Genomic DNA, 23,987 nt, shown 5'->3' on the forward strand with positions numbered 1-23,987 from the left:
GTGCGTGTGAGGGCCCCCCACAGCTCAGGGGAAGGGCGGTGACGGGATAGAGTGATGGGATGGGCGGCAGTGCTGGGGGTGGCTCCAGGTCTCCTGGAGCAGCTGGGGAGGTCCCATCCCCACCAGGACCCGGGTGTGCGGGTGAGAGCCCCATGGGAATGCTTTGGCCTTCCAAGTAAAGATGACTTGGGGGCCCGGGCCTTCTTCCCCCGGGCCCGCAGCCCCGCCCCCAGGCCGCTCGCTCCTCCTCCCGGGTCTGGGAAGCCTGGGGCTCAGCACTTGCCCCGTGGCTCCGCATCCCGGGAGAGGAGAGGGGGGCCGAGCTCTTCCCCGTCGGCGCCTCCGGGGACCCCAGCCCACACCAGCCCGCGGGTCTGCAGGGCCGGGGGTGTCCCCGAGCTGACTCAGACGAGCCCCGGCCCCGCCCCCGATGCCCCGCCCCCCGCGCGGCGCCCAGTCCCCGAGCGCGCGGGACCCGCCACGCCCTCCTCCCGCCCCTCCCGCCGCCCTTCGGGCGAACTCAGACCCGGGCGGCCAGCGGGCGGCCAGTCGCGGCACTGAGCTGCGGAGCTCGGAACATCTTTCGGTCCCGGCTGGCGCTCCTTACCAGGGCGCCCTGCTCGGCCATGGAGCCAGCCCCCGACGCGGAGGAGGAGCGCACGGTGCGCGAGGCGCTGGGCCGCTACGAGGCGGCGCTGGAGGGCGCGGTGCGCGCGCTGCACGACGACATGCAGGGGCTGCAGCGCGGCGTGGAGCGGCGCGTGGCCGAGGCGCTGCGTCTGGCGGGCCCGCTGGCACGCACCGTGGCGGATCTGCAGCGCGACAACCAGCGGCTGCAGGCGCAGCTCGAGCGCTTGACGCACCAGGTGGAGGCGCTGGGCTTGGCCACCGGCTTGGCCCCCGCGGCCGGCACGCCTGGCACGCCTAGTCCCCCGCCCGCGGCCCGGGACCGCGCGCCCCGCCTGGGGACCGCACGCTTCGCCAGTCACGCCACCTTCTCGCTGTCCGGCCGCGGCCAGGTGAGCCCCTCGGAGTGCGGCGCATGGCGAGTGTTCATGTGCGCGTGCGCCGGACTAGTTAGGGTCGCACCTTGGTGCCGCCACTCCGCCCCCAGTGCGTGCGCCCGAGCGCGTCTGTCCGGCCGGGGGCGGCTCCGGATCGGGCCATTAAGAGTTGGTGATGGGGGTCCGGCCACCTTTCCGGAGTTGAAGGGGACCGGGAAACTCTGTCTTATCCTGCTCGCTGCACCTGTTTCGGGTCCCTTCCTGTCTTAGGAGTCGGGGCCGTGTTTGCCCGGAGTTCTGTCGCCCTCCCCCTTCTGCCTCAAGACGGTAAGAACGTGAGTGCTGGGGTGTGGCCCGTGACGGTTCAGCACCACCTGGGTGCCACCGGGGTGTTGGAGGGGTCAGCACTACTCCTTCACCTGCACTCACGCGCCCCCTGCCTTGCCGCTTCACTGAGGCCTGACTGCTTGAGTTATTGATTAACCCGAATTGGGAATGGAGGCCCTGTGTGTAGTGAGGTGTGGGGAGCGCAGTCTGGTAGGGGCGCAGTCCAGTGGGGGCGTCTGGGTACCCTGCGTTGCGGGGGGGGGGGGGGAATGGGGGTGGGGACAGGGGAGAGGTGGGGCCTGAACAGGGGAATGTTGCCTTGAGCAGTCTCTAGACTCCTGGGGTCAGTGACTGGCCAGAGGCCCACACCGGAGGACCCGGGGTTGGGTGGAGGCCGGGACAGAACAGCCCCTGCCCTGGTCATGAGCCTCCTGGTCTGGCAGGTCCAGGTCCGGGTTAGAATGTTTCCAGCGTGTGTGCAGTGGCCCTTCCTTGGGATTTTCCACCCGACGGGGCATGTACTCTGGGGTTGGGTTTCCAGTATTGGGATCCGAGTAGCCTGTACCTCCAGCTTCTCCTTAGTCCAGTACATCAGGCATTTAGATACACTGTGGGCTGGTCTGCACCCCGGGGAGCTGGGATGAGGGGCATCAGTTTGGGCTTCTGGGGGTTCCAGCCTGGGTGAGAGAGAGACCCGACTGGGCAGTACCAACCTGTGGGCAGCCACAGCTCTAGACTGCAGGTGTGCTTAGATGTGGATAATGCGTTCCCAGAGGGTGTCCAAGGAAGGCTGGGAGCTGGTGGAGATCTGGTGCAGGTGGGGGGCTCTGAATTCAGCCTCCAAAAGGCTAAAAGCACTCACTGGTCGGGGTGGGGGCCTGGTGTATGTGAGAGTGGAGGGGCAAGTTGTGAAGGCCCCGGAACACTGAGCAGGAGGGTTGGACCTTGTCCTGGGGGCTGGGGGGTGAGAGGTTCTTAGACACGTCCCAGTGCTCTGTGAAGTGTCTGGAAATGCGGATGCACTTAATTCTGTCCTATATGCAGGACACACACATATCCATAGAATAAAATCATCACTGCGGCCTCACGTATGCCTCATAAACTAGGTGCCATTGGTTATTAGGTTTTAACACTTGCTTCTCAGTACACCTAACCAAGTTTTAAGAAAAATAATTTGTCACATACATACACATAAATGCACATACATGCATAGTGTGTACATATGTGGGAGGATTTCCTCCAGTAACAGAACTTTTTTCAGTGGCAGGGGAGGCACAGGGTTCTTCTTGTACTTGGCAAGTACAGCCTCAGGGCTGACTGCTGGAGACTGGGTGACTTAACTGTGGTCTGGGAAAGGGGATGGGTCTGAGCTGGGGCAGTGGCGAGCGGATGGCCAGCGGGACTGCGGTGGAGAGAGGTGGGAGGGGGTTGGTAACCAACAGGACAGGTAAGATATGGAGGGGAAGCAGAGAGGAGCTCTGCTTTTTAAGCTCCTGGGATCACAGACCTGGGGCGAGATGCTGGGTTTCATTTGAGTTGTGTTGGATGGGATGGGCCTGGGAGACAGCTCGGTGGAAATGTCCCAAGGTAGATGGACCGGTGGATCTGGCGCTCCAGGGGGTATCCAGAGGGTGTCCAGGCCCAGGTGGTAATTAAAGTTGTAAAATAGGCGAAGCCTTCTGGGGCAGTGGGGGCGAAAGAGAGGATGAGGCAGGAGCTCTGGGCAAAGACAGAGGAGTCTGAAGGACACAAAAAAACAGGTCAGGGAGCTGCCAGACAGCCCACGCTTAGCACTCAAAGAGGGGAGCTCCCCTTGTAGAAGAAGTTGGGGTCAGCAGGGATGCCAAAGCCTGTAGGAGTAAGGATGGAGACACACGGTTGGGAGGCAGGTTGTGGGTTTGGGGTCTGAGAAGGGGTGGTCCAGGAAGTGTAGCTGGGGATGGAGGAGGGCCAAAGCCTCCAGTTCGGTCAGAGGTGCTGCAGCCCCCTGAGCCCCGGGCCCTGGGCCTGAGTCAGCACTGCATTCCAGAAGCGCTGGTCCCCACGGCTCACCCTCTCTGGAGCATTGGTGCAGGGAGGGGGAGTTTACGGAACCATCCATACTTTGGATCGTGTGCTTGGTCAAATATAAGGAATCAGGGCTCGGTGACAAGCCTGGAGTGGATGCTAGACAGAGTCACGGATGGCTTCCGGCCTCATCCTCCCACATCAGTGTCCCAGTGGGGTGTGCATGGGTGGGTCTCATCCCGGTGCACTCGAGCCTGTGGTGGCCATGCTATTTGGTGTTGGCCGGGCATCGTTGGGGCTGATGTAGGCAATGGGATTTAGAGTTGTCTAGACCCTGGGGCCGGCAGGGGTTGGTTGTACTCTGTACATAAATGTGCCCTGAACTCAGCTCAGAAAGGACCCTCTCTTTCTGAGTGCACAAACCTCGACCCTGCCAGGTCACAGGGAGACTTGAGTGGAGAGAGGAGGGAGAGGCCAGGGCAGCAGCGAGACGGTGTGGGGGGCTGGTGTGTGGGAGGGGGTGGGGGATTGGGAGGGGGTGACACTGGGAAAACCTCTCTGCAGAGGTCAGAGCTTGGAGTTGTCAGAGCTGCTTTTGGAGCACACTGTGTGAGGCTTTCAGGGGCTCCCTGCTGGGCCTCAGTTTCCCTGTGTCTACACCTGGAGAGGATCGGCCCTCGCACCGAGCATGCCAGTAATTGTAAGAGCTACGGGCTCACAAAGTGTCCCCGCAGCCACGGCTGTAGTGTGGCTGGGAGAGGGGCGCCGGCTGGGTGCCCGCGGGGGACGGTGGCAGCCCGAGGCAGGACCGGGGCCAGGGCCCGGGAGGCGGGAGCCGGAGTCCCTCCCTGAAAACATCGTCCTTAGCCCAGCCGGAGCCGCTGGGTCGGGGCCGTCGCGTCCCTCAGGAACAACGGCCAGGAGAGCTGTGGCGGGGCTGACCGTGAAAGAAACCAGACTCGCCCTTATCTGCCTTCCTTTCCCAGACACACTGTGCGATAAGAGAGTTGAATGCTTTAGGGAGAAGTTTCTGTCGAGTCCTTGAAGGCCGTGGTGTGAATGGAGGAGGGCAGGGCAGCTGTGACAAGCATCTTCGGGTCACGGTTCCAGCCACGCGTGGGTCCTGTGGCCATGCAGAGCCCGTGTGGGGTCAGGCAGGAGTGAGCAGGCCTGTACTGTCCCCGCCCCCCAAATAGCGATTAAAATCTTTCCCAGTGAGGGTCTCCAGGAATCCCTGGAGATCAGACTTATCTCATCCCCTGCCTCTCCTGCTAATGTTCTCAGGCCTGGGCTCGCCTAGGGGAAGCCTCCCCCTTCTCAGAACAAAACCCAGAGAATCCCAGGGAACCTCAGGGGTGTCCGAGCCAGCTCGAGAAAGGTCTGTGCAAGCCCAGGGCTCTGATGAGTTCCGCCCCACTCCAGCACGCAGAGGCCCCTCCGTGTTCCTGTCCCCATCCCTGTGGCTGAGGTGGCCCCCCAGCCCCAACCCGAGGAGGTCTGTAGCCCACTGGGGACCGGGAAGTCCTCGGCTCTGTTCCCACCCAGCGCTGCTCCTTGGTTTAAGAACTCTGCATTCTGGAAAGTCTAGTTGGGGTGGCTACCCCTTTTCCTCCTGCTTACCTGGCTAAGACAGGGCCTGGGGGACGAGGAGTTGTGAGTTCTGTATCCTGTGTGAGGCCAGAGCCCTCTGGACAGAGCCTGGGGTCAGGAGAAGAAACCTGAATCCAAGACTTGATTCTGCCACTGCCTTTAGCCCTGGTGGGACCCCAGGGTGGGGGGTAGTCCTGACTAGCCCTTGCTCAGCTCATGGGCAGAGCCCTTTGCCCGATGAAGGGGTGCTTCCAGCCTCAGGGGCTGGTGGAGGGAGGGCAGGGTGGCCTGGGACTTAGCTCTCAGCCCTACGCCCCTGCTGCGGTCTTGCTTCCCAGCCACAGTCAGCCCCAGGCCCCCCCCCCGCCCCTTTGCTGGAGTCCCTCTGGCCAGAGTCTGGCTGGTCCTGAACCAACTTTCCCATCTAGTTGTGGCGCCTGGTCCCCTGGGGGTCATGGGGGATGGGGGACCTGTGACGTGCAGGGACAGGCGTCTGTGGGGGGCCCCCATAAATGCACATTCTTGGGAAAATGGTTTCGCCATCAGTCTGTCCCTTCGGGCCCCTGCCTGGACCCGTGGAACCTGTTGGACCAGAGCGAGGCAGGTGGTGGGGCCGTGGGAGACCCCAGAGCAGGTGCGGGCTGGGGTTCAGGATGGTCTGGCTGGGTCTCCCCCAGCCGAGTTGGCTTCCAAGTTAGCCATGGTGTTGCTTCAGGGGCGCCTTGCCCTTCAGGGTGCCAGGGGGGCCTCACTCTCTTCTCCCATCGTCCTGCAGGTGGGTCTGGTCCCTCCCTCCTCCTAGAATAGTAGTTGAGGGAGTGCCTCCTCTCTCGCCTCCCCAGGGACCCCACCCTGCCTATGGTCTCCTCACCCTGTTCTTTCTCTTCTCCCTCATGGCTGAAGTCACTGGCTCAGACTTGTCCAGATCTGGTGGCATCTTCGTTTCTCTCCAAATTCTACCCCAGGCTGACTTTTGCCTCCACCACTCCTTGATTCCTGATTTAGTCCTACAGCCATCAGCAGCGGCTATTTTGGCTAAACTCAACCGCTACCTTTTAGATCTTGTCTGGACCTTCCTTTCCTTGACCTCTGGCCGCTTTGGACACTGGTGACATACCTTCCTCCTTTCTCCCACCTCCCACCCCTTTTGGGATTTAATATGGGGACCCAAAGAACATTGTTAAACAAAAATCTGTGTACACATGGGAAACACAAAAAAAGGATCTACTGAATATATTGCAGTACCCTAGGCATAATTGTGGGCTTTAGAAGCTATATATTATTTATAAGGAACAATATAACTACAGCCTTTCCATGAAATGCATTATTTCATAGGCTATCTTTAATAGCTCCTTTGAGAACATCTGTGAAAGGTCAAATTATTGCTCTAGTCTGGTCTTTAGGTTGCAGCACGGAGCAGCGAGTTGGTAGCAGCCACTGTAGGCTGTCAGATAGGTAGTCACCGGCCTGAGGACATGCCCGACCCTTCCCTGCCTTCTTCTTTTTTTTTAAACATGGGCAGGCACCGGGAATCGAACCCGGGTCTCTGGCATGGCAGGCAAGAACTCTGCCACTGAGCCACTGTGGCCCATCCCTTCCCTGCCTTCTTGATAGACTTTCTTCTCCTTCTTTTTCAACCTTCTTCTACTCCCTGGTTGCCCCTCCTTGGTCTCTTCTGCAGATGCCTCTTCTGCTCCAGTTCCTTGTATGTGGGGTTCCTCCTCAGTACCCCATCCCATCAGCGCCACCAGTTCTCAGTCTGCTTCCAGAAGGCACCTGGACACTTGGCCTCTGGGTCACCGTTGCTTGCCCCCTCTTTTCTCTTAAATTTCAGAGTCAGTTTTGTCCCTCCTAATCCCCCCTCCTGCATGAGCTGGAGCACCCTACACTCATCAGATCCAAAAGGGAAACCCTCGTTTTCTCCCCAAACCTGCCTCTGCCTTGCCGTCCCGTCACCCAGTCACTCAGGCCTGGAGCTTAGGTTTGGAAGAGGCTCAGCTTCCTCGCTCTCCTTGTCAGATTCTTTTCTCTTCCAACGGTCTGGGGTCCTTTTTGCCCTTGACTACTCCACCACCACTGCCCATTCCCCAACCCCTGGACTGGTGAGATGCCTGCCCCACCCGGCTTCCCCCTCCCAGGCCTCTCTCTCGCTGGCATCTGAAGGATAGTTCTAAGACACAGAGCTGAAGACCTTCAGCTCTTTCTTGTCCAGGAAGTCAGATCCAAGCCCATGGAGCTGGCTCCTTGGGCTTCCACACGTGCTTCCCTGGCCGGGTGCTCGGCCCCGGTCATGCATGGGCAGAATGCCTCGTGCTTTGGTGTGTCTCTGCCTCTGCAGACACGAGGCACCCTCCTGGAGAATGCCTCCTCTTTCCTGGAGAAAGGTCTCCCTGAGCTGCCCGGGCTGGAGGAAGTTTCTTAGGCACCCTCATGGGGCCAGGCACCTGTTCATGCCACCCAACCAGACTGATTCCCTCCATGGTGGGCAGTGGGGTGGGGCTCCCTTCTGCATTGGTTGCAAGAGGAGCTGAGCCACGTGGGACCAGGGATGGGCCATTGTATGTCTGGAAACCACATAGACAAGAGGCCCAACTTGGAGATTCCTAGGGAAAGGGACGGCCAGCCTCTCAGACCAGTTGCTGTGGGTACTCAGGCAGCCTCCTTTCAAACTCTCTGGGTGCCTTCCACGCCTCTCCCGTGTGCAGGGCTGACAAAGTCGAGTGAGACTTCCATACTGGCCCAAATCCATGCAGTTTCTCAGTGTATAAGCTTGGACAGCACTCTCCCCTCTGAGCACTGGGGTCCTATCTGTAAAACTGGGCTAGTAGCACCCACCCAGGAGGGCAGAAGTGAGGTGGTATACATGGCATGTCCAGGAAAAGGACCTGAGTCTTCGCTGCTATTCATATAGTGCTTACATGGTCTGCTCCTGTTTCTCAGGTGGGGAAACTGAGGCCCAGAGGGGGTGTGACCTGATCCAGGTCACACGGCAACTTGGTGGCATGGGGACCGAGGGGTTGCATGGAGCTAGTTAGGCCCTTGCACACTGGACCTCTGAGTAAATCTCGTGCACCTTTGTCCACTGAGGCCTCAGCACAGGGGGTGCCAGTCACTGACCTGGATGGATCTTGGGTTCCTGCTGCCCCCACACGGGCAACTGTGCTGGCCTGGCCCAGTTGAGATGGGTAGGAGGCCAGGTTTTTCCCATCGCTAGTCGCTGTCATCTGATCCAGCCTGGGGATAAGGGTGGGGAGGCCTGGCACCCTCATTTGGAGCCCTCGATCTTGACCTTTGTTCCCAGCTTTTTGGGGCTCCGGGATGAGTCATCGGAGGTGTTTCCCTGCAAAATGGCAGGGCTCATCTGCTGGGGCTTGGTCCACCCCAGGTTACAGTGTGAGCCTGGCCCATCGCCGTACCTCACTGGGGTATTTTCTTATCTCTCAAAAGTGAGCAGTGTTCACCCTGCCAGAAGCAGGAAGAGTTTTGGTCAGTGACTTTGAGGGTGGACAGACGGCTGACCTGGGCCTCAGAGGTGTTTGTGTCCGCAGAGCATGGATCACGATGAAGCTGGTGAGCTGGAGATGAGACGGACCTCGAACTCTGGCATCCTCGAGAATGGGCACCAGCCCGGGGCAGGTAGGGTTGTGGGCCGAGGAGGGGTGACTGGGTAGCCTTGGGGTCAGGGTCTTGACCATGCACCTATGCCAGGCCATCCCCTGTCTGGAGGGATGGACAACTTGAGCCTGATTCCCAGACGGCAGAGAGGCTGCCAGGAGAACAGCATCATTCAGTGGGAACATTTTTTAAACACAGAGGAAAATGGGAGACCTCGAAAGGGGGTGAGCTTCCCCATTTCTGGAGGAATGCAAGCAAAGGTTGAGTTTTCCAAGCACTGAATAGGGTGCAGCACAGACTGACAAACCAACTAATATTTATTGAGGCCAGTTGAAGAAGACTCCAACTCTGCTTGGAGAAACAAAACATCCCCAGGAGGAGAGGTCAGGGAGGCCTCCCTGGAGGAGGTGGAAGAAGGAGGCAGAGAGGCTGGAGCCTTCCTGGGGGAATCTGAGGCTCCTGTGGATGCCATGGTTGAGTACCCCTCCCCCTGTCACATGTTCCAGGCCCAGGTGATGGACCCCCCGAGGCCACCCAAACTTCCCCGGCAGCAGAGCCCCCCAAGCCTCGCCCCGTGAGCCTCTCTCTGCGGCTGCCCCACCAACCGGTCACTGCCGTCACCCGGGTCTCCGAGAGGTTCTCTGGGGAGACCTCAGCCGCAGCTCTCTCGCCCACCTCTGCTGCCATCCTGGGGGGCCTCAGCCTGAGCCCCAGCGAGGCCACCATGCCCTGGACCCCCAGCCCGAGTGGTATGAGCAGATGGGGCAACCCCATCTCGGGGTATGAGAGGGAGGGCAGGGGATGGGCGGGAGTTGGCCTTGCCGCCCCCGACCCCCTACCCCAACTGTCATTGTGGCCTTGGCAAGCTGTTCCCTTCCCTTAGTCTATTTGGGTATCAGAGGGGCTGACCCCTGCCTGACTCTTCTCCCTGAGAGGCTGTGGAATAGCCTCGTCCACGTGGGAGACGACCATGGCTTTTGTTACAGGTCGAGGTTGGAGTTATAAGGGCACAGCCTTCCCCTCCCCACAACACAGTGTGGCGAGGCGCCAGCTGTGTGTCCTACGGTGCAGTCCCCGGGCTTGCAAAGTGAGGAGGCCCAGGAGTGGGCTCAGTGCTCTCGAGAGCAGAGTGCAAATGCTCTGAGACCTCTATCAGGCCATTGCTCTCTGCTCCCACCTTCTTTTCCACTCACCTCCTGGTTGAGGCAGGGCCAGCTTAGCCTGGGGTCCTGCTTAGAGGAGTGAGGCTGGGTCAGTGGGGCAGGGCCCGCTCGGGGGAAGGGAGGCTGGGGCTGGCCCTCTCTGAGGCCAGGATTTGTTTTCTCTCTCTCCCTCCCTTTGTCCTGCAGAGAAGAATTCTTCTTTCACGCGGTCTTTGTCCAGCTCTGGCTATGGAGCAGTGGTGGCAGGCAGGAGGAAGGAGAGGTGAGTCAGGGGCCCCCCAGGGCCCGGCCTCTAGACTGTGCTTCCAAGGGGTGGCCCTTCCCTTGTGTCTTCTTAGTTCTGCCTCAGGCCGGGCTGCCCAGGCCAGCTGCAGGGGGTGCTCCCTGGGCTGCTTTCCGGGGGAGCCACCCACCTCGAGGTGCTGGGGGCTGGACCTGCTGAGAACTAAGGCTGATGAGTGGGCTTTCAGCAGGAGAAATGAGGCAGCGAGGACTGGTGGAGGGTTTAGTTTGGAAAAAGATGGCTGGTTTCTCTGTGGACCCATCAAAGCAAGTCCAAAGAAAGATCAGAGGGAATGTCTCAGACCCGCGGGAGGAAGGAGAGGGGAAGGACTCGCACTTCCCTCTCCCTCCATCTGGGCTCACTGGGGCCCCTCAGAGACCCCGTCCTTCCTGCCCACAGCCTGAGGAAGTAGCTGGAAACACCCTAGGGCTGGGACAGGTCAGCAGAAGTGTCTGTGTGATACAAGCCTCCTCCCGGCCTGTGCATGGTTAGGGGGGTGGGGGTGGCATTTAATTTATTTTGATAAAAGAAGAATTGTAACTTTCTGGCAAACTTTTCTATGGGAGAGGGGTGGCGGGAGAGGGGCTGCAGGAGAGGGGGGAGAACAAAAGGGGCCTTATCTAGTGGTGGAGGAGGGAGGCCTGACCTTGCGGGGCTGGCCTTAGGGACACCTCCTGCCCGAGCAGGGTGCCCTCCCCACCTCAGGCATTGACACCTGCCAAGGGGTGAGATGCCCAGCGAGGGGGCCCACTGCGTTCTACCCAGAGCTCAGTTCAGAAAACCTGCCTGACCGGTTGGGGCTGGGCCACGTGGTGCCTCTTTTCCACCTGCCGCTGCAGCCCCTTCCACTCACGCACGTGCCTCGTTCACACTCAGCGAATGGGGTGGCGGGAGCAGTGTGGGCCAGCGCTGGGGTACGGAGACCCCTGGGCCCCTGCGAGCCAGTGGTGGCTGGGTCTGTGCTCCTGACGCCGCGTCTGTGTCCCCCCTCAGCCCGCCTCTGGGGAGGCCAGCCGCGTCGCCCCCGTCCCCGCAGCCCCCCGCCACCACCCAGACCCATCGCCCAGCGGAGCGCCGCAGGGAGCTCGTGAGGTCGCAGACGCTGCCCCGCACCTCGGGGGCACAGGCCCGGAAGGCTTTATTTGAGAAGTGGGAGCAGGACACAGCTGGCAAGTACGGATGCGCGCTCCCTGACCTGACCCTGAGCCCCCGCAGAGCAGAGTCAGGTCACATGGTGCATCATAGTTCCTTATTCCCAGGGGCAAGGCCCGAGACCAGGAGGGCACCAAAGGCTAGTGGCCCACGGTGGGTCAGGGAGCCAGGCAGGGCCATACCTGGGCACCCCAGTCTTCTGTAGCCAGATGCCCCCCTCCAGCCTCCCTCCCACCCACACCCCTCCTTTAGTTTCTGGCCTGACTGTAGAGGTCTCCAGCTAGTAGGGATTCCTGGCTGGAGCTGGGAATGCCCAGCCGTGGGCTTGGGCCTGCCCACGGACTGCACAGGTGAGAATGTCTGTGCTGCCCAGACCTCAGCCGGCGTCCAGCGGCCCTGGCCCCCTGCCACATCCCAAACCCACCTTAGACACGAGGCTCCTCGGGCTCCCGCCTGCCTCTGCACATTTCCCCAGGCCTCCGGTCAGTGTGTGGGAGACCTGCCGGCTCCTGCTTCTGGGCTAGTGAGGGGGACAGACCTGGGCGATGGCCTCCCCCACCCAGTGACCCTTATCATTAGGGATGTCCTTGGGGCCCAGAGGAGCAAACCATCCCCTCTCGCTCGAACAGGAAGGCTCCAGAGGGCAGATGGATGAAGGGAAGGGGGAAGGTGTTCCAGGCACAGAGAGCAGCTTGCATATGGGCATAGGGCCATGCAGGCTCAGGTCCTCTGTCCCAGGATTTCCAAGTGACCCCTGATCCCCACTGTGAAAAATAAACAGGGGACCCAGAGGACTGGAGGGGGCAGCTGGTCCTGCCAGATAGCGCCTAAGGCAGCTGTGTCACTGGTGTGTGGGACGCGTGCTGGGGCCCGGGTGCGGGCTGGGGTGAAGCCGGGGAGGCTGGGTGCTGATGGAGCAGCTCCCCTGGGTGAACAGAGCCGGGGCTGGGGGTGGGTTCTTTCTCCCACCCCGACCGGGCCAGGGGCTCCCCTGCCTCTTGGAGGAGTTGAAACGGTGGGGCAGCCCCCGCAGCCCCCACGGCAGGCCTGCCCTCTCCCCACAGGGGGAAAGGTGAGGCCCGGGCAAAGCTGAAGCGATCGCAGAGCTTCGGGGTGGCCAGTGCCAACAGCATCAAGCAGATCCTGCTCGAGTGGTGCCGCAGCAAGACTCTTGGCTACCAGGTGGGCCCCAGGGTCCTGCCGCCTGGCCGCTGGGACTCACAGCTAGAGGCTTGGATGAGTGTTGCCCCCTGCCCTTTTCCAGGGCAGGCACCCCAGAGGCTGGGAGAGGAGATAGGAGCTAGGCTTGGTACCTAGCTGTCCGTGACACTTGCTGGGAAATTCCAGGATCCCTTATCTAGACCTGAGCAGACGCATCTATGCATCTCGGGGGGTGAATGGCCATGGCAGCTTTTTGCAGAGGTGGCTGGGGGTGGTGGTGCCCAGGGAAGGTGTGGGAGGGTCTCCTGAGTTGCTGAGCGGCTGGGTCCGGGGCCCGTGCCAGCGCCTGCCCCTCTGATGGAGCCCTGCCTGCAGCACGTGGACCTACAGAACTTCTCCTCCAGCTGGAGCGACGGGATGGCCTTCTGCGCCCTGGTGCACTCCTTCTTCCCCGACGCCTTCGACTACAGCGCCCTGAGCCCCACGCAGCGGCAGAAGAACTTCGAACTGGCCTTCACCATGGCCGAGTGAGTCTGGAGGGCCCCGGCAGCCCGTGCCCCAGCTCAGTCTCTGAGCCCACCCTCTCTGAGCCCTCTGAGCCATCCACGGGGCCTCGGGGCCACGCAGTCTGCCTGCCTCCTGTGCAAATGGGGGTACTGAGGCCCAGAGGGAGTAGGGTTTGCCCACTGAGGAAGTAGGGGGATGTTCCTGGGGTGCCCACCCTCTGCTGGTGGTGCAGCCTCTGGTGTGCAGCCTGCAAGACCGGCCACAGGGCATGGGGGGCACTGGGATGGGCTCCCCCAAAACACCAAGTTTGTCCTCCCTGTGCTCGCAGAAACACACAGTTACCTGGACAAGCCACGGCTGCTTGGCAGCAGGAAACAGGCTATTACCTGATCAGGGCACAGTAGAAAAAGTTCTCTAATAAGTAGGTCTTGCTTTTTTAGTGTTTAATATGAAATTTGCTACTTTTTAAAATATATATTTAATTTTTTATTGTATAATATAACATATACAAAACAGAGTAAAAAAGCAATAGTTTTCAAAGCGCTCTTCAACAAGTAGTTACAGAACAGGTTAAATATAGTTTTTAAAAAGAAAATGTTGAGGGGCAGGCCATGATGGATCAGCAGGCAGAGTTCTCATCTGCTGTGCTGGAGACCCGGGTTCAATTCCCAGTAACTGCCCATGCAAAAACAAAAACAAAAACAAAAAAAATGTTAGGTTAAAAATACTAATTTACTAACTTGCAAAGTGGTAAGTCTTGGAGAATTTGATAGTATATACAAAGAAAAAATCACAAAGATATACAATAAATTTTAATTGTGTCTATCTTTGGGAGAGGGAATTAAAGGGATAACTTTCTATAGTGTATAGCCCCTATAATATTTGAAATTTTTAAAAACTTTTTTTATTGTATAGTGTAACATATATACAAAGCAAAGAAATAAAAAAGGAATAATTTTCAAAGCACTCTTCAACAAGTGGTCCCAGAGTTTGGACAGATCCCAGAGTTTGTCATGGGCTACCATACGAGCCTCTCAGGTTTCTCCTTCTAGCTGCTCCAGAATATAGGAGGCTAGAGGGCTTAAATATTTTTTAACATCACAATAGAATTTTTCCTTCTTTTTTTTTTGTGAAAAATAACATATGTACAAAAAAGCTATAAATTTCAAAGCACAGCACCACAATTAGTTATAGAACATATTTCACACTTTGACATGGTTACAATTTCATAATTTTAAGCTTTTACTTCTAGCTGCTCTAAGATGCTGGAGACTAAAAGAGATACCAATTTAATGATTCAATTTGGTACCTTTTAAAGTCCTGCTCCTAGGGAGAGGGAGAGTGGGGCCGTGGGGTGGTTCTGGGATGCGGATGTGCTCAGGAAGCCATCGTATTTGGGATCGGGCTCTTGGCCAAGAGCAACCCCCAGAGCAGATCACTGGTGTGCAGAGAAGACGGGCAGAGCGGGGTCCTGCGCTCAGGCTCTGGCAGGGAGCAGGTGGCACATTTCACCCTGGGTAATTGAGGAGAGTCTAATAAAGGCCTGGGCGGGAGCCAGGGTTTGAAACCGAGGGTAGCACAGTACCCTCGGGCTGGTGGCAGTGTGGAGCTGGTGCCAGCTGCAGCCGAAGTCCCCGGAACTGGGGAGAAGAGCTGTGTGGAGAGTGCCCTAACAGGAGCTGTGCTTTCGGGAAGGGGGTGCTGCCGGCTCCTGGCGATTTGGCAGGGGAGGTTGCTGTGGGCAAAGCACACCGAGCGCCCTGTCCTCCTGACTTCCTGCTCCCACCTCCTGTGGGCAGAAGGCACGGGGTGCCCTTCGCTGTGGCCCATCCCGGCCTCGGGGGGCAAAGAGCAGGGCAGAGACGGGTGGTGTGGGGGCTGCCTGAATGTAAGCTTCAGGTAAGAGGTCAGGGGGAAGGAAGCCTTCCCCCAAGCCGAGTTTCCTGGACAAGCTTCTTTCTCGTCCTCGCTCCTGGTTGGGGAGCTATCTCTGACTGATCATGCCCACTTCCTGTCTGGGTTCTCAGTGTCTGCATCCCGGGGGGGGGGGGGGTCCTCCCAGGCCTGTCAAGTTGAAGGAGCCCCCACTCCACCTCCACCCTAACCCAGGCCCCTGGGCCAGGCCCTGAGCCTGTCCAAGCCAGCCGGTTACGGGATCCCTGCTTCATGTTGTAAGTCTTGTCCTGAGCCAAGGCTCCCCGCCCCCCCCACCGCCACCCTCCGTTCCCCTCTAGAGCAGCTCTTCTAGTTCTGGGGACAGAATGGAGACTCTGGCTCTGAACTCGGGGCCTGGATTTTTTGAACGTCGGCATTGCCCCCGTTGTGTTGTCGCAGATGACGTGCCCGAGTTCCCGGCCCCCTGGGGTCATAAGAACTCCTTGTATGCTTTAAAAAACCTCCTCTTTCTTGGCTGCTCGGGATTAGCTGTCATCCTAATTGCAGAAACAGCTTTGAACGGAGCACGTTGCGCAACTGGACCCCGACACTGGCCAAGGAGAGCCAAGTCCGGCGGCGCAATGTTGGGGAGGGGGTAGGCCCCAGGGGGAGGCCCAGCTGCTCGAAGCCCAGAAATGGCAGCGGGCAGAAACCATGAGAGAAAGCAGGGCTGGGGCTCCCTGAGACCCCACTTCGGCAGGGCGAGGCCATGCTTCACTCGAAGAGCCCTTCCCTGTGTGTGTTCAGTGGGGCCAGCTCCGGTCCCGGCAGCCCTGGACCAGGCTGGGCAGTGGCAGGGAGGATAAGGCCACTGGGCAGTGGCCCTGCACCCCAGCTTGCAGGGAACACAGCTTCCCTTGGCAGCCAGCGCCTGAGTGATTCAGGGTGGCGCTTTCCCAGCACAGGGTTTGAGATCATGGAGCCTGCAGACTCCAAACAGATGTTTCTTCCATTCCCAACCTGGGGGTGGGGAGGGGGGCTGGGGTGGGTGGGGGCAAGACCGAGCTTTGCCTGCCTCCCCCCCCCGCCCCCTCACCTAGAGCAAGTAGCCGGGTAGGATACTTGGCCCTGGCTCCCTGTGGCCTGAGCCTCCTCCCAGCGGGCAGGGAGCGCGGTCTCACGGGGCTGCTGAGATGAGTTCTTGCTTTTCTGCTGACTCGAGGGGGCAGGGAAAGGCATCCGCGGCAGCAGGCCTGCGTGGGGAGCTTGCTCAGAGCCTGGGAAGGTGTCTCCCCTGATGAGTCAGGCATGAGATTATCTCGAAGGTTAGTGGGGGAGAGGGCCGGGGAGATGGGCTGGCCTGTCGGGGCCCCTTGGGGGGCCAGTGGCTTGGCTTGCCTCGCTTCTCGGACAATAGGATGGTTGGAAAAGCTCAATAGAAAGCGCAGGGTACCTGCTCGGGCATCCTGGTCATTGGTGTCTGACACAGATATTTCCTAGGCTTCCCAGCAAAAGGCCGTGGGGACCTCGGGAGCCACGTAGACGGCTGAACAGAGCCAAGAAAGGCAGCTTGGGGAGCAGGCAGGCTGCTGCCGCTGTGGGGTGTGCAGAGCCCGGGGTCTGGTGGAGGCATGGCCATTGGAAGGGAAAAGCAGGACCCCGTACAGACTGTAGTCTGATTTGCATCAGGAAGGAAACGTTTCCAGACCTTTCCACGGACAAGGGCTGCTAAAGCACAAAGATGCATCTGGAACCTGTGGAGGAAGGGGGATTTGTCCTGCCCCTTCCCCCAATAATTAAGATTCCCTTTGGCCTAATCTGTGTGAGTGATGCCCTGCTGACAGCAAACCGAGCTCCCCTTGCCTGACAGGTGTTCAGGGCTGCAGGGTGGAGGAATGCACCCTTGCTCCCACGGCAGGCGGGCAAGGCGCGAGGGACGCGGAGGACCCGCTTGCCCCAGGGAGAATGTGTTCTGCTCTCAGGTTACGGCCAAGCTGATGGAAGTGGGCTTCCAGGCTATTTGTAGTGCCCATGTGTCTCTGTCTAATACCAGACGGGAGGCTGGATTCCAGGAACAGGCATCCTGTTCCGCCTTTAGAGAAGGCTTAAAAAAATTAAAATCCTCCCTCCCTCCCTCCACCCCAAACACCTCTTCCATCTCCCTTAAAGGCCAACCCTGGGTAGCCGAAGATCACCATATGGAAAACCTTTAGACCTTCCCCTGTCCCAGCCCCCCCAGACAAGATGGGACTTAAGTTAATCATTTAACAACAGAAGTAGGCCAGTGTTAACCTTGGTTCTTGCCGTGTGGTGGCACTCACAGTGATTTGCATGCTCGTCTTTGTCCTTTTCCATGTTTGAATTACCTTTACAAAAGCAGTTAACAAAAAACAATTGGGGGGTATGCAAGCGTAGTTCAGTGGTAGAATACTTGCCTGCCATGCGCGAGACCCCGGGTTTGGTTCCAGGTCCATGCACGTCCAAAAACCAAAAAAAAACAAGCAAAACAAACAAAAATTCAACAAATGATGTTGAAAGAACAGGATACTTCCATGAAAAAATAATGAAATGTGACCGCACCATACAGCATACAAAAAATAAATTGGGGTCTCTTAATATTTTTTTGTTCTCCCCCCCCAAAATTGGAGTCTCTTAATATTTTGAGATGTAAATATTTCTGTGAAAGTCAGTGACCATCATTGCTTTCTTTTTTTCACTTCTTGTCTCCCAAGTGTAGTTCCACCCGTGTCTGCAGCTTCTAGCAGCCTTGCGGTGACCCTTGCAGCCGACACTGCATATTGTCGGAGGAGAGCATGCTCTGCAGGAAAAAGCCACTGTCGTGTTGGGGGTGGGTGGTGGGGGTGCCACGACCTCAAAGAGAGGGAAGTTGCTCTACCTGCTGGAGAGAAGTGGGTGCAGGCAGGGCTTGGACAGGAAGGAGAGTTGGAAGGTGGTGAGCCACTGCTTGCTGCAGGCTGGGACACCCCCTCCTCGGGAAACTCCACACTCTCCTCTGCTCAACTTAAACATAATAGGGGGCGGGGTGGGATGTCCAACCCCAGGGAACTAGAGCTGGGAGGGTTGTGGCTCAGTCCCTTGGTTGCCTGCTGGGGAAGCCAGTGCCTTGCCTGAGGCTTCCTGTCTGGGTCGAAGGTGACTCTAGGGTAGGTCTGTAGCTCCCATCCTGACCATCTCCTTGCTCTCTAAGACCTGCTGTCTGGGCAGGGGCAGGGGTTGGCATTAATTAAAGGTCAACCCAGCGTTTAGATTGAAGCAGGGGTCAGCTCCCTACCTTCTGCACAGGCGACAAAACCTGGAAAATCGCAGCAATTCTGGTGCCTTCTCCTTTCCACGTGCAGAGAGCTGGAAAGAAACTAGAGCCAGCTCAGAGGAGGGCGTCCCAGGTGGCCTCTGGGCAGGCAGTTAAAGAACCAGAGAAGCTTAGCTTCAGGGAGAGGATGTGGGTGTGAAGGTTCTTTTCAGATATTTCAAGGTCTCTTTTGTGGAGAAAATAGTAGAATAAAAATAGCCTTCTGGACCAATAGGTAGAAAGCATAAAGAGGCAAAATGGCATAAGAAACATATGAGAGAATTTTCTGATGGCCAGGTCCATCTGCAGAGAGATCTGAACTGTCCTTGGAAGAAATCAGGTCTCCTTCTCTGGAGGAGGGCAAGCCGAGGTGGACTTGAGAGAAGTGTCTGGTTCTGATGAAGGCATTCGGACTGGGCAGCATTTAAGTTGTCTTTTGGGGTTGACATTCTAGGATTCTGGTGCTGTCCTCATTTAACATAGGGGACGCCGGGGCTGTCGGTGATAATCTGGGCATGGCTCGTTAGCCCATGGAGGAGGCGGGAGGCGTTGTCCCTGCACAGCAGGTGAGGTGGGGGGGCACCAGGTGCTCAGTGATAGGAAGGTGAGCTCAGGTCCGTGGCTACTGGTAAGAATCCTTTACCGACACAGTCCCTTTGCCCACCTGTTCTCATTGGAGCACCTATTTTGCTGACTCTGAGCCCTACCTTGCCTTGCCCTGCCCTGGCCTGGGAGAGAGGGTGCCGGCTCTTTGGGCCAAGTCTACTCATCACTTGACAGAGCTGTTGGGTTCCCTTACAGCCAGCCCATGACAGTAGGATGTGGGACAGATGTCTCCATGTGGCCACGATGTTGGGTTTCTGATAGGGGGGCCTGGCAGAGCAGAACTTGGAGTAATGTCACAGGCTTGGCCTCTGCTGCCCACTGGCCATGAAGCTCCCATGTCGTGTCCTGGTAGAAAGTGCTGCTTGGATCGTACTTAGTGGGGTCCCGGCTCCAGGTGAGTCAGAGGAGCCCGTGGACTGCTCACTGAACCCCTCCACCCATGGCTGGGCTTTAGGGTACAGTACCTTTGCAAAGGCACATCCTCCCAACAAGCCTGATGGGAGGTAGAGCAGAGGTGGTATTTCGATGTTGTGTTGAGGAAATGGGCACAGAGAGGTCTTTGGTGGGATTTGTACCCAACTACTTAGGTTCCAAATTTGGTCCCCTTTGCCTGTGATCGACTCTGACAGTCCTGTATTATTGATGGGGGAGTGGGAGCTGGTCAAAAGACTGGGGTCCCTGGAAGTGCAGAAGTGTACACGGCTGTTGGAGCCAGACAGAACACTGAGACTGCGGGCCCAGTGCAATCACTTTTGCCCTTTCGGTTCTGCCTGATAATGTCAGTCCAGCTATACTGGGTGCCTGGGGGAACCAGGCCTGATGGAAGCACAGAATCAGAAGTTGGGGCGTGCTGCTTGAAATTCTAGAAGATATTTGCCATTATTTCAAGACTCAAGGCTGGCCTGCTTGGGGCGGTGTGTCTTGACTGCTCAGCTTCCATTCAGTTGAGGCCGGGAAGCTTCATGGCCTTGATCTGGGAATGGGGACCAGCTTTCCCTCCAGCCGCAGTGGAAGGCCGCGTGTCTGCACCAGTGGGTGCAAAGTTAATCCCATGTTTCCCAGAGCATGGGGCACGGGGCCCTGGGGGTGGGGGGTGTCACAAGATGACTTTCGATATTTTTTCAAAACTGTGACCCATTAGTAGATTGTAAAACCAATATAGTGGTTCATAACCAGCATTAAAAAAGGTGGGGGAAGAAATGAAAAGTTACGATACAGGCAAACTATCAGCAGTGGCAAGGGTAACGTCCCCTTTATTTCCACATGCTTCCAGGACCTTTATTTCTACATACATGCCTGCATGTGTTGAATTATGATGAAAAATGTCTTTCTCATGGTGCATCACGGCAAAGCAGTATAGTTTATAAAGTACTGTTTTAGCATGTGTGTGTGTGAATTTATTTTTCCCTTTATTAGTTTCACGTCTTTATCATTCATGCTGATTTCCCATAGGCTAGCGAAATGCATTTTACTTTATTTTTTTTTACTTAAGTTTAATTTCATTTAAAGTGTAAGTAAAGTATGTTTGAATACAGATGTGACTTGTACAGGTGGTTTGTGGCTATGGAAGTTTGGGGAACACTGCATGGGACCAGGGGACTTTGTGGGGTTGTGTGTGGGGGTCCTACCAGGTTTATTTGAATCCCATATAGCTTGAAAGACCTAAGTTCCTGCTCATGGGCGCTTGGGTGGCCCCCCCCCCCCCCCCCCAGCCTGCAGGCCGAGTTGCGTTGGGGGGATGGTGAGAGGCGGCCCTGGCGGGGCGGGGCGGGGGTCCCCGGAAACGCCGAGGCCGGCAGCGTCATCCTGACGAGGGTCTCTGTTTCAGGAATCTGGCCAACTGTGAGCGCCTCATCGAAGTGGAGGATATGATGGTGATGGGCCGCAAGCCGGACCCCATGTGTGTCTTCACCTACGTCCAGTCGCTGTACAACCACCTGCGCCGCTTCGAGTAAAGCCCCGCGGGCCTGGAGAGCCAAAGCACAGCCCCGGGAAGAGACTGCGGGGGCCGCTCCAGCTCTCCCAAGTCAGGACGGACGTGGGGGAGGCCGCCTCGGGGTGCGCTCCCGGCCCCGCCGTGCTCCTGATTAAACGCGCCGCCGAGCCGGGCCCCCGCGGCGCTGCTCACAGCCTAGGGCTCCGAGGGAAAGGCGAAATCACAGGCGCGCGGGAGAAATGGGTGCTAAGCGATTATCTTCTTTAAAAAAAAAAAATGCTTGTCTTTGTAGATTCCGGGATGCTCAGTTACAGCTCTGCCTCTGGTGAATATGATACATTGGCTTTGCAGGGTTACGTTGATTACCAAGTGTTTTTTATCAAAATACGCAGGGTTTTTTACTTCCCCCGCACTATTGTAGGTTTCTTTCCTCCCTCCCTCTGGGCCACCGCCAGGAAACAGCGAGACCGCTTAATCAGCAGCCTGACAAGACCGAAGTCTTGGGAAGAAACGCTTTAATCACTCCCAGGTCCGAGGCAAGGGATGACCTTCAAGTCACCTCTGCTCTCCGGGGGAGATGGGCCGCCTCCTGCTGTGGTCCCAGATTGTCCCCGTGCTTCCCGGGAGGCCCCACAAGGGTTCAGCTAAGAATAGGCTCTCAGGGGAGTTAACGCTTTTGGGAAAGGACAGGCTCTTTGTGCTGAGAGGTGGTTTTATAACTCATGGCTCTTTTTTTTTTTTTTTTAGAGGATTTGCTGCAGATATTTATAAAAAGAAAAGCAACTCCATCTGTACACGTAATTGTTTGTACATAAAAAGATGTGCCGAACTGCACTTGGAATTCGTTGTTTCTGTTTGGGAGAGATGGAGCCTGTGAACGAGGGATTTTACATGCATTCCAAGTGAAAATCTACTGAAATACCCCCTCAACTGTTGCTGTACTTAAATCCCTTGCCTAGAAAGTTGAACGTTACGTTTGCAAATGCCTGGCTTTTGCCTCACAAGCACCCAATCTTCATGTCGAAACAGCGTGAACAGCAGGTCCCCCCTTGTGGGTCTGTCCCCTTGGTGTTGACGTATCTGTGATACACAGTGGCCCGAGGTGGCAGGTTTAGGGTGGCCCGCCCTCGCAGGAAGCCCATGAAGGAGCGCTGGTTTATTTTCACCGCGGTTTGGTTGTAGGATCTTAATAGAAAATATCAGACTGTAAAGCCACAGCCATGAGCTTACTCTTGCTCAAGAATCATTTTATAGTTGTGCTGGATTTTAGCCATGAACTTCTAAGATTTCCCTTTAAGGAGCGCACATGTATCCTCCTCTCATGAAATGGGTCTTAACCATCAGCCCCCGTGTGTGCCTTCTTGGAGTCCCATGTGTACCCCTGGTGTGTGGGTTTTTTGCCACGGGGGAGGGGAACCTGGCAGAGCTTGTCAGGTGGGTGAGCAGATTTGTTTGTTGAGGCTACAGACTCGCTCGATTGTTTGCTTTCTCCCATCATTGGAACCCCCTCGGTTCCAGCTCCCTTGTGTCTTGTAGGCTTGGGGAGTTGAGTCCTATTATTAGCAGAGACCCAGTGCCTGGGTCCTTTTTCATCTGAAGCTTAGGGTTTCAAACCTGAGGCCGAGCTGGGAACATAAGGGCTCTATAAAAAGCAAGCCTGTATGTTACTGGGTACTCATCCATGTTTAAATGGGAGTTCTCCTGAATTGTAGACAGATCTCACCCCTCTGCACTAAACCAGAGCTGATCCCATAAGAATAAGGAACAATTTCCCATAAGCCTCAGTAATGGTGTTTCTTAATCTCACATTAGAATAATACAGCTGAGATGTTTTTAAACTAGGTCCTACGGCAACCTTGTATGTGGTCTTTGAGGGGGCAGGGTGGAATGTGAGGTTATAAGATTTAGTGGGTTTTAACTTGATTACTTCTTGGATAAAATCTGAGGGTTCCAAGGCATAGGGGGGAAAATGCAAGCAGGTCTCAACAGCCCCAAACCTTCTGGAAACCACTGTTTCAGGGCAGGGTTACCTGAAAGTCCCCCATTTATGAAACCCCATTTCAAGGTGCCTTCTGCCATGTCCCAGATGGTTTCACATCTTTACTATTTCTCGGAGCTGCTCCCAAGATGTTTCTGCTTTCCCAGATTGATTCCTCCACCTGGATTTTGTTAAAACTTATTAAGTCTGACCAAATTGGCTGTGTGTTTCCCCCCGAAGTGAATGTTTTACCAGAGCCAAGATGGGCTTTAGCTTTTCTGACAGCTGATGGATACTTTTCAAGGCAAGCGAGAGCCTATAAGCACTGTCGGAATATGATACAGCATGTGCCAATTAAAGGAGAACGTACGGGCCAGGTGTTTGGGGAACAATTTGTTAAAGCCAATGAATTTCGCAAATGTGTCAGATGAGGAAAAGGTTCCAGTTTCCCAGTTGCAGTGGTCGGTATTCGGTAATTGGAGGAGACCAGCATGAGAGAAATGTTCCCATCCAAGCAATTGGATGAAAGACTAAAAATGTTGATTTCATTGGTCAGTTTGGGGTGGGACATCTTACCAATGGAAAACCACCACCTCGGGTTTGGGCTGCTTCTACAGCTGGTGGCAGGTGACTGACCCTTTTTGATGAATCGGTTGTGCCTCTTGAGATAGCCCGTTCCCCCCCCCCCCCCATCTCTTAGGTATGCTCTTCCATCTGTGTGGTTGGCTCCTGATAATATGCTCAGTATGATTATTTCTGAGCCATCTTATCTTGCTCCCTTTGAAAGTTTGCTTTGGGCTTGCTTTTAGAGCCTTTGATCTCTTATCTCCTAGTGCTCGGACTTGCTTTGACACCAAACAGCCCTCGTCTTCCTTTGAAGGAGCACATTAAAAATCCCTAGGCCTACTCCCTCGAGAGCACCAATCCAGAAAAAAGTACCCAGGGAAAATGCAGCCAAGGTATCCAGGCCGTCTGGGCTGGCGGGGGAAGTTCTGACCAGGTGGAATGAAGAGCAGGGAAGGGGAGCCCAAGCAGTTGGGGAAGTGATATGGTTGGGGTTGGAGGCTGCCCTGGACGGAGAGACACCAACCTGTCTTTTTGTGCATCTTCACTCCCCACCCTCATCCCTTGAGTTGATCCAGCCTGTTGCTACCAGGTAGACAGGGGTCAAAAATAATATTTTTTACAAACTCAATTTTTAGCCCCTTGCAAGAATAAGTGTCCCTATCTTGTTTGAAGTCTGGGATGGTGGGGCAGGCACTTGCACTGTTGGACCCTCCTCGGCATCCGTGACGCTGCCCCCGTCTCCTGGTTTCCCCCACCTCTCTGGCTGGTCCTCACCATCTCCATTAGAGCAGCCTGTCCCTCTGCCCGTCCTTCCTCCATGCTGTGTCCTAAGCTAGCTCACGGTCCGCTTGGACTTTGGAGGGTCACTGGATGTCTTACCTCCCCTTTTATTTCCCCTCCTGAACA

The 23,987-nt window shown here is 56.6% G+C and overlaps 1 protein-coding gene across 2 annotated transcripts; it reads left to right on the forward strand.

Moving 5' to 3' along the window:
* Positions 1 to 525: 525 nt before the first annotated feature.
* On the forward strand, positions 526 to 23,194 carry SMTNL2 (smoothelin like 2). 2 transcript variants are annotated; one of them, XM_077165603.1, is made up of 8 exons: positions 526 to 1,019; positions 8,477 to 8,564; positions 9,050 to 9,292; positions 9,893 to 9,968; positions 10,983 to 11,162; positions 12,206 to 12,323; positions 12,678 to 12,829; positions 20,429 to 23,194. In XM_077165603.1, exons 1-8 carry the CDS (start codon positions 627 to 629, stop codon positions 20,553 to 20,555), a joined length of 1,377 nt encoding a protein of 458 aa, XP_077021718.1. In that variant the 5' UTR covers positions 526 to 626; the 3' UTR covers positions 20,556 to 23,194. The 2 variants fall into 2 exon arrangements, with proteins under 2 accessions (XP_077021718.1, XP_077021719.1); XM_077165604.1 differs by lacking the exon at positions 9,050 to 9,292.
* Positions 23,195 to 23,987: the final 793 nt, after the last annotated feature.

Source organism: Tamandua tetradactyla, chromosome 6, assembly GCF_023851605.1.
Source record: "Tamandua tetradactyla isolate mTamTet1 chromosome 6, mTamTet1.pri, whole genome shotgun sequence".
NCBI classification, from domain to species: Eukaryota; Metazoa; Chordata; class Mammalia; order Pilosa; family Myrmecophagidae; genus Tamandua; species Tamandua tetradactyla.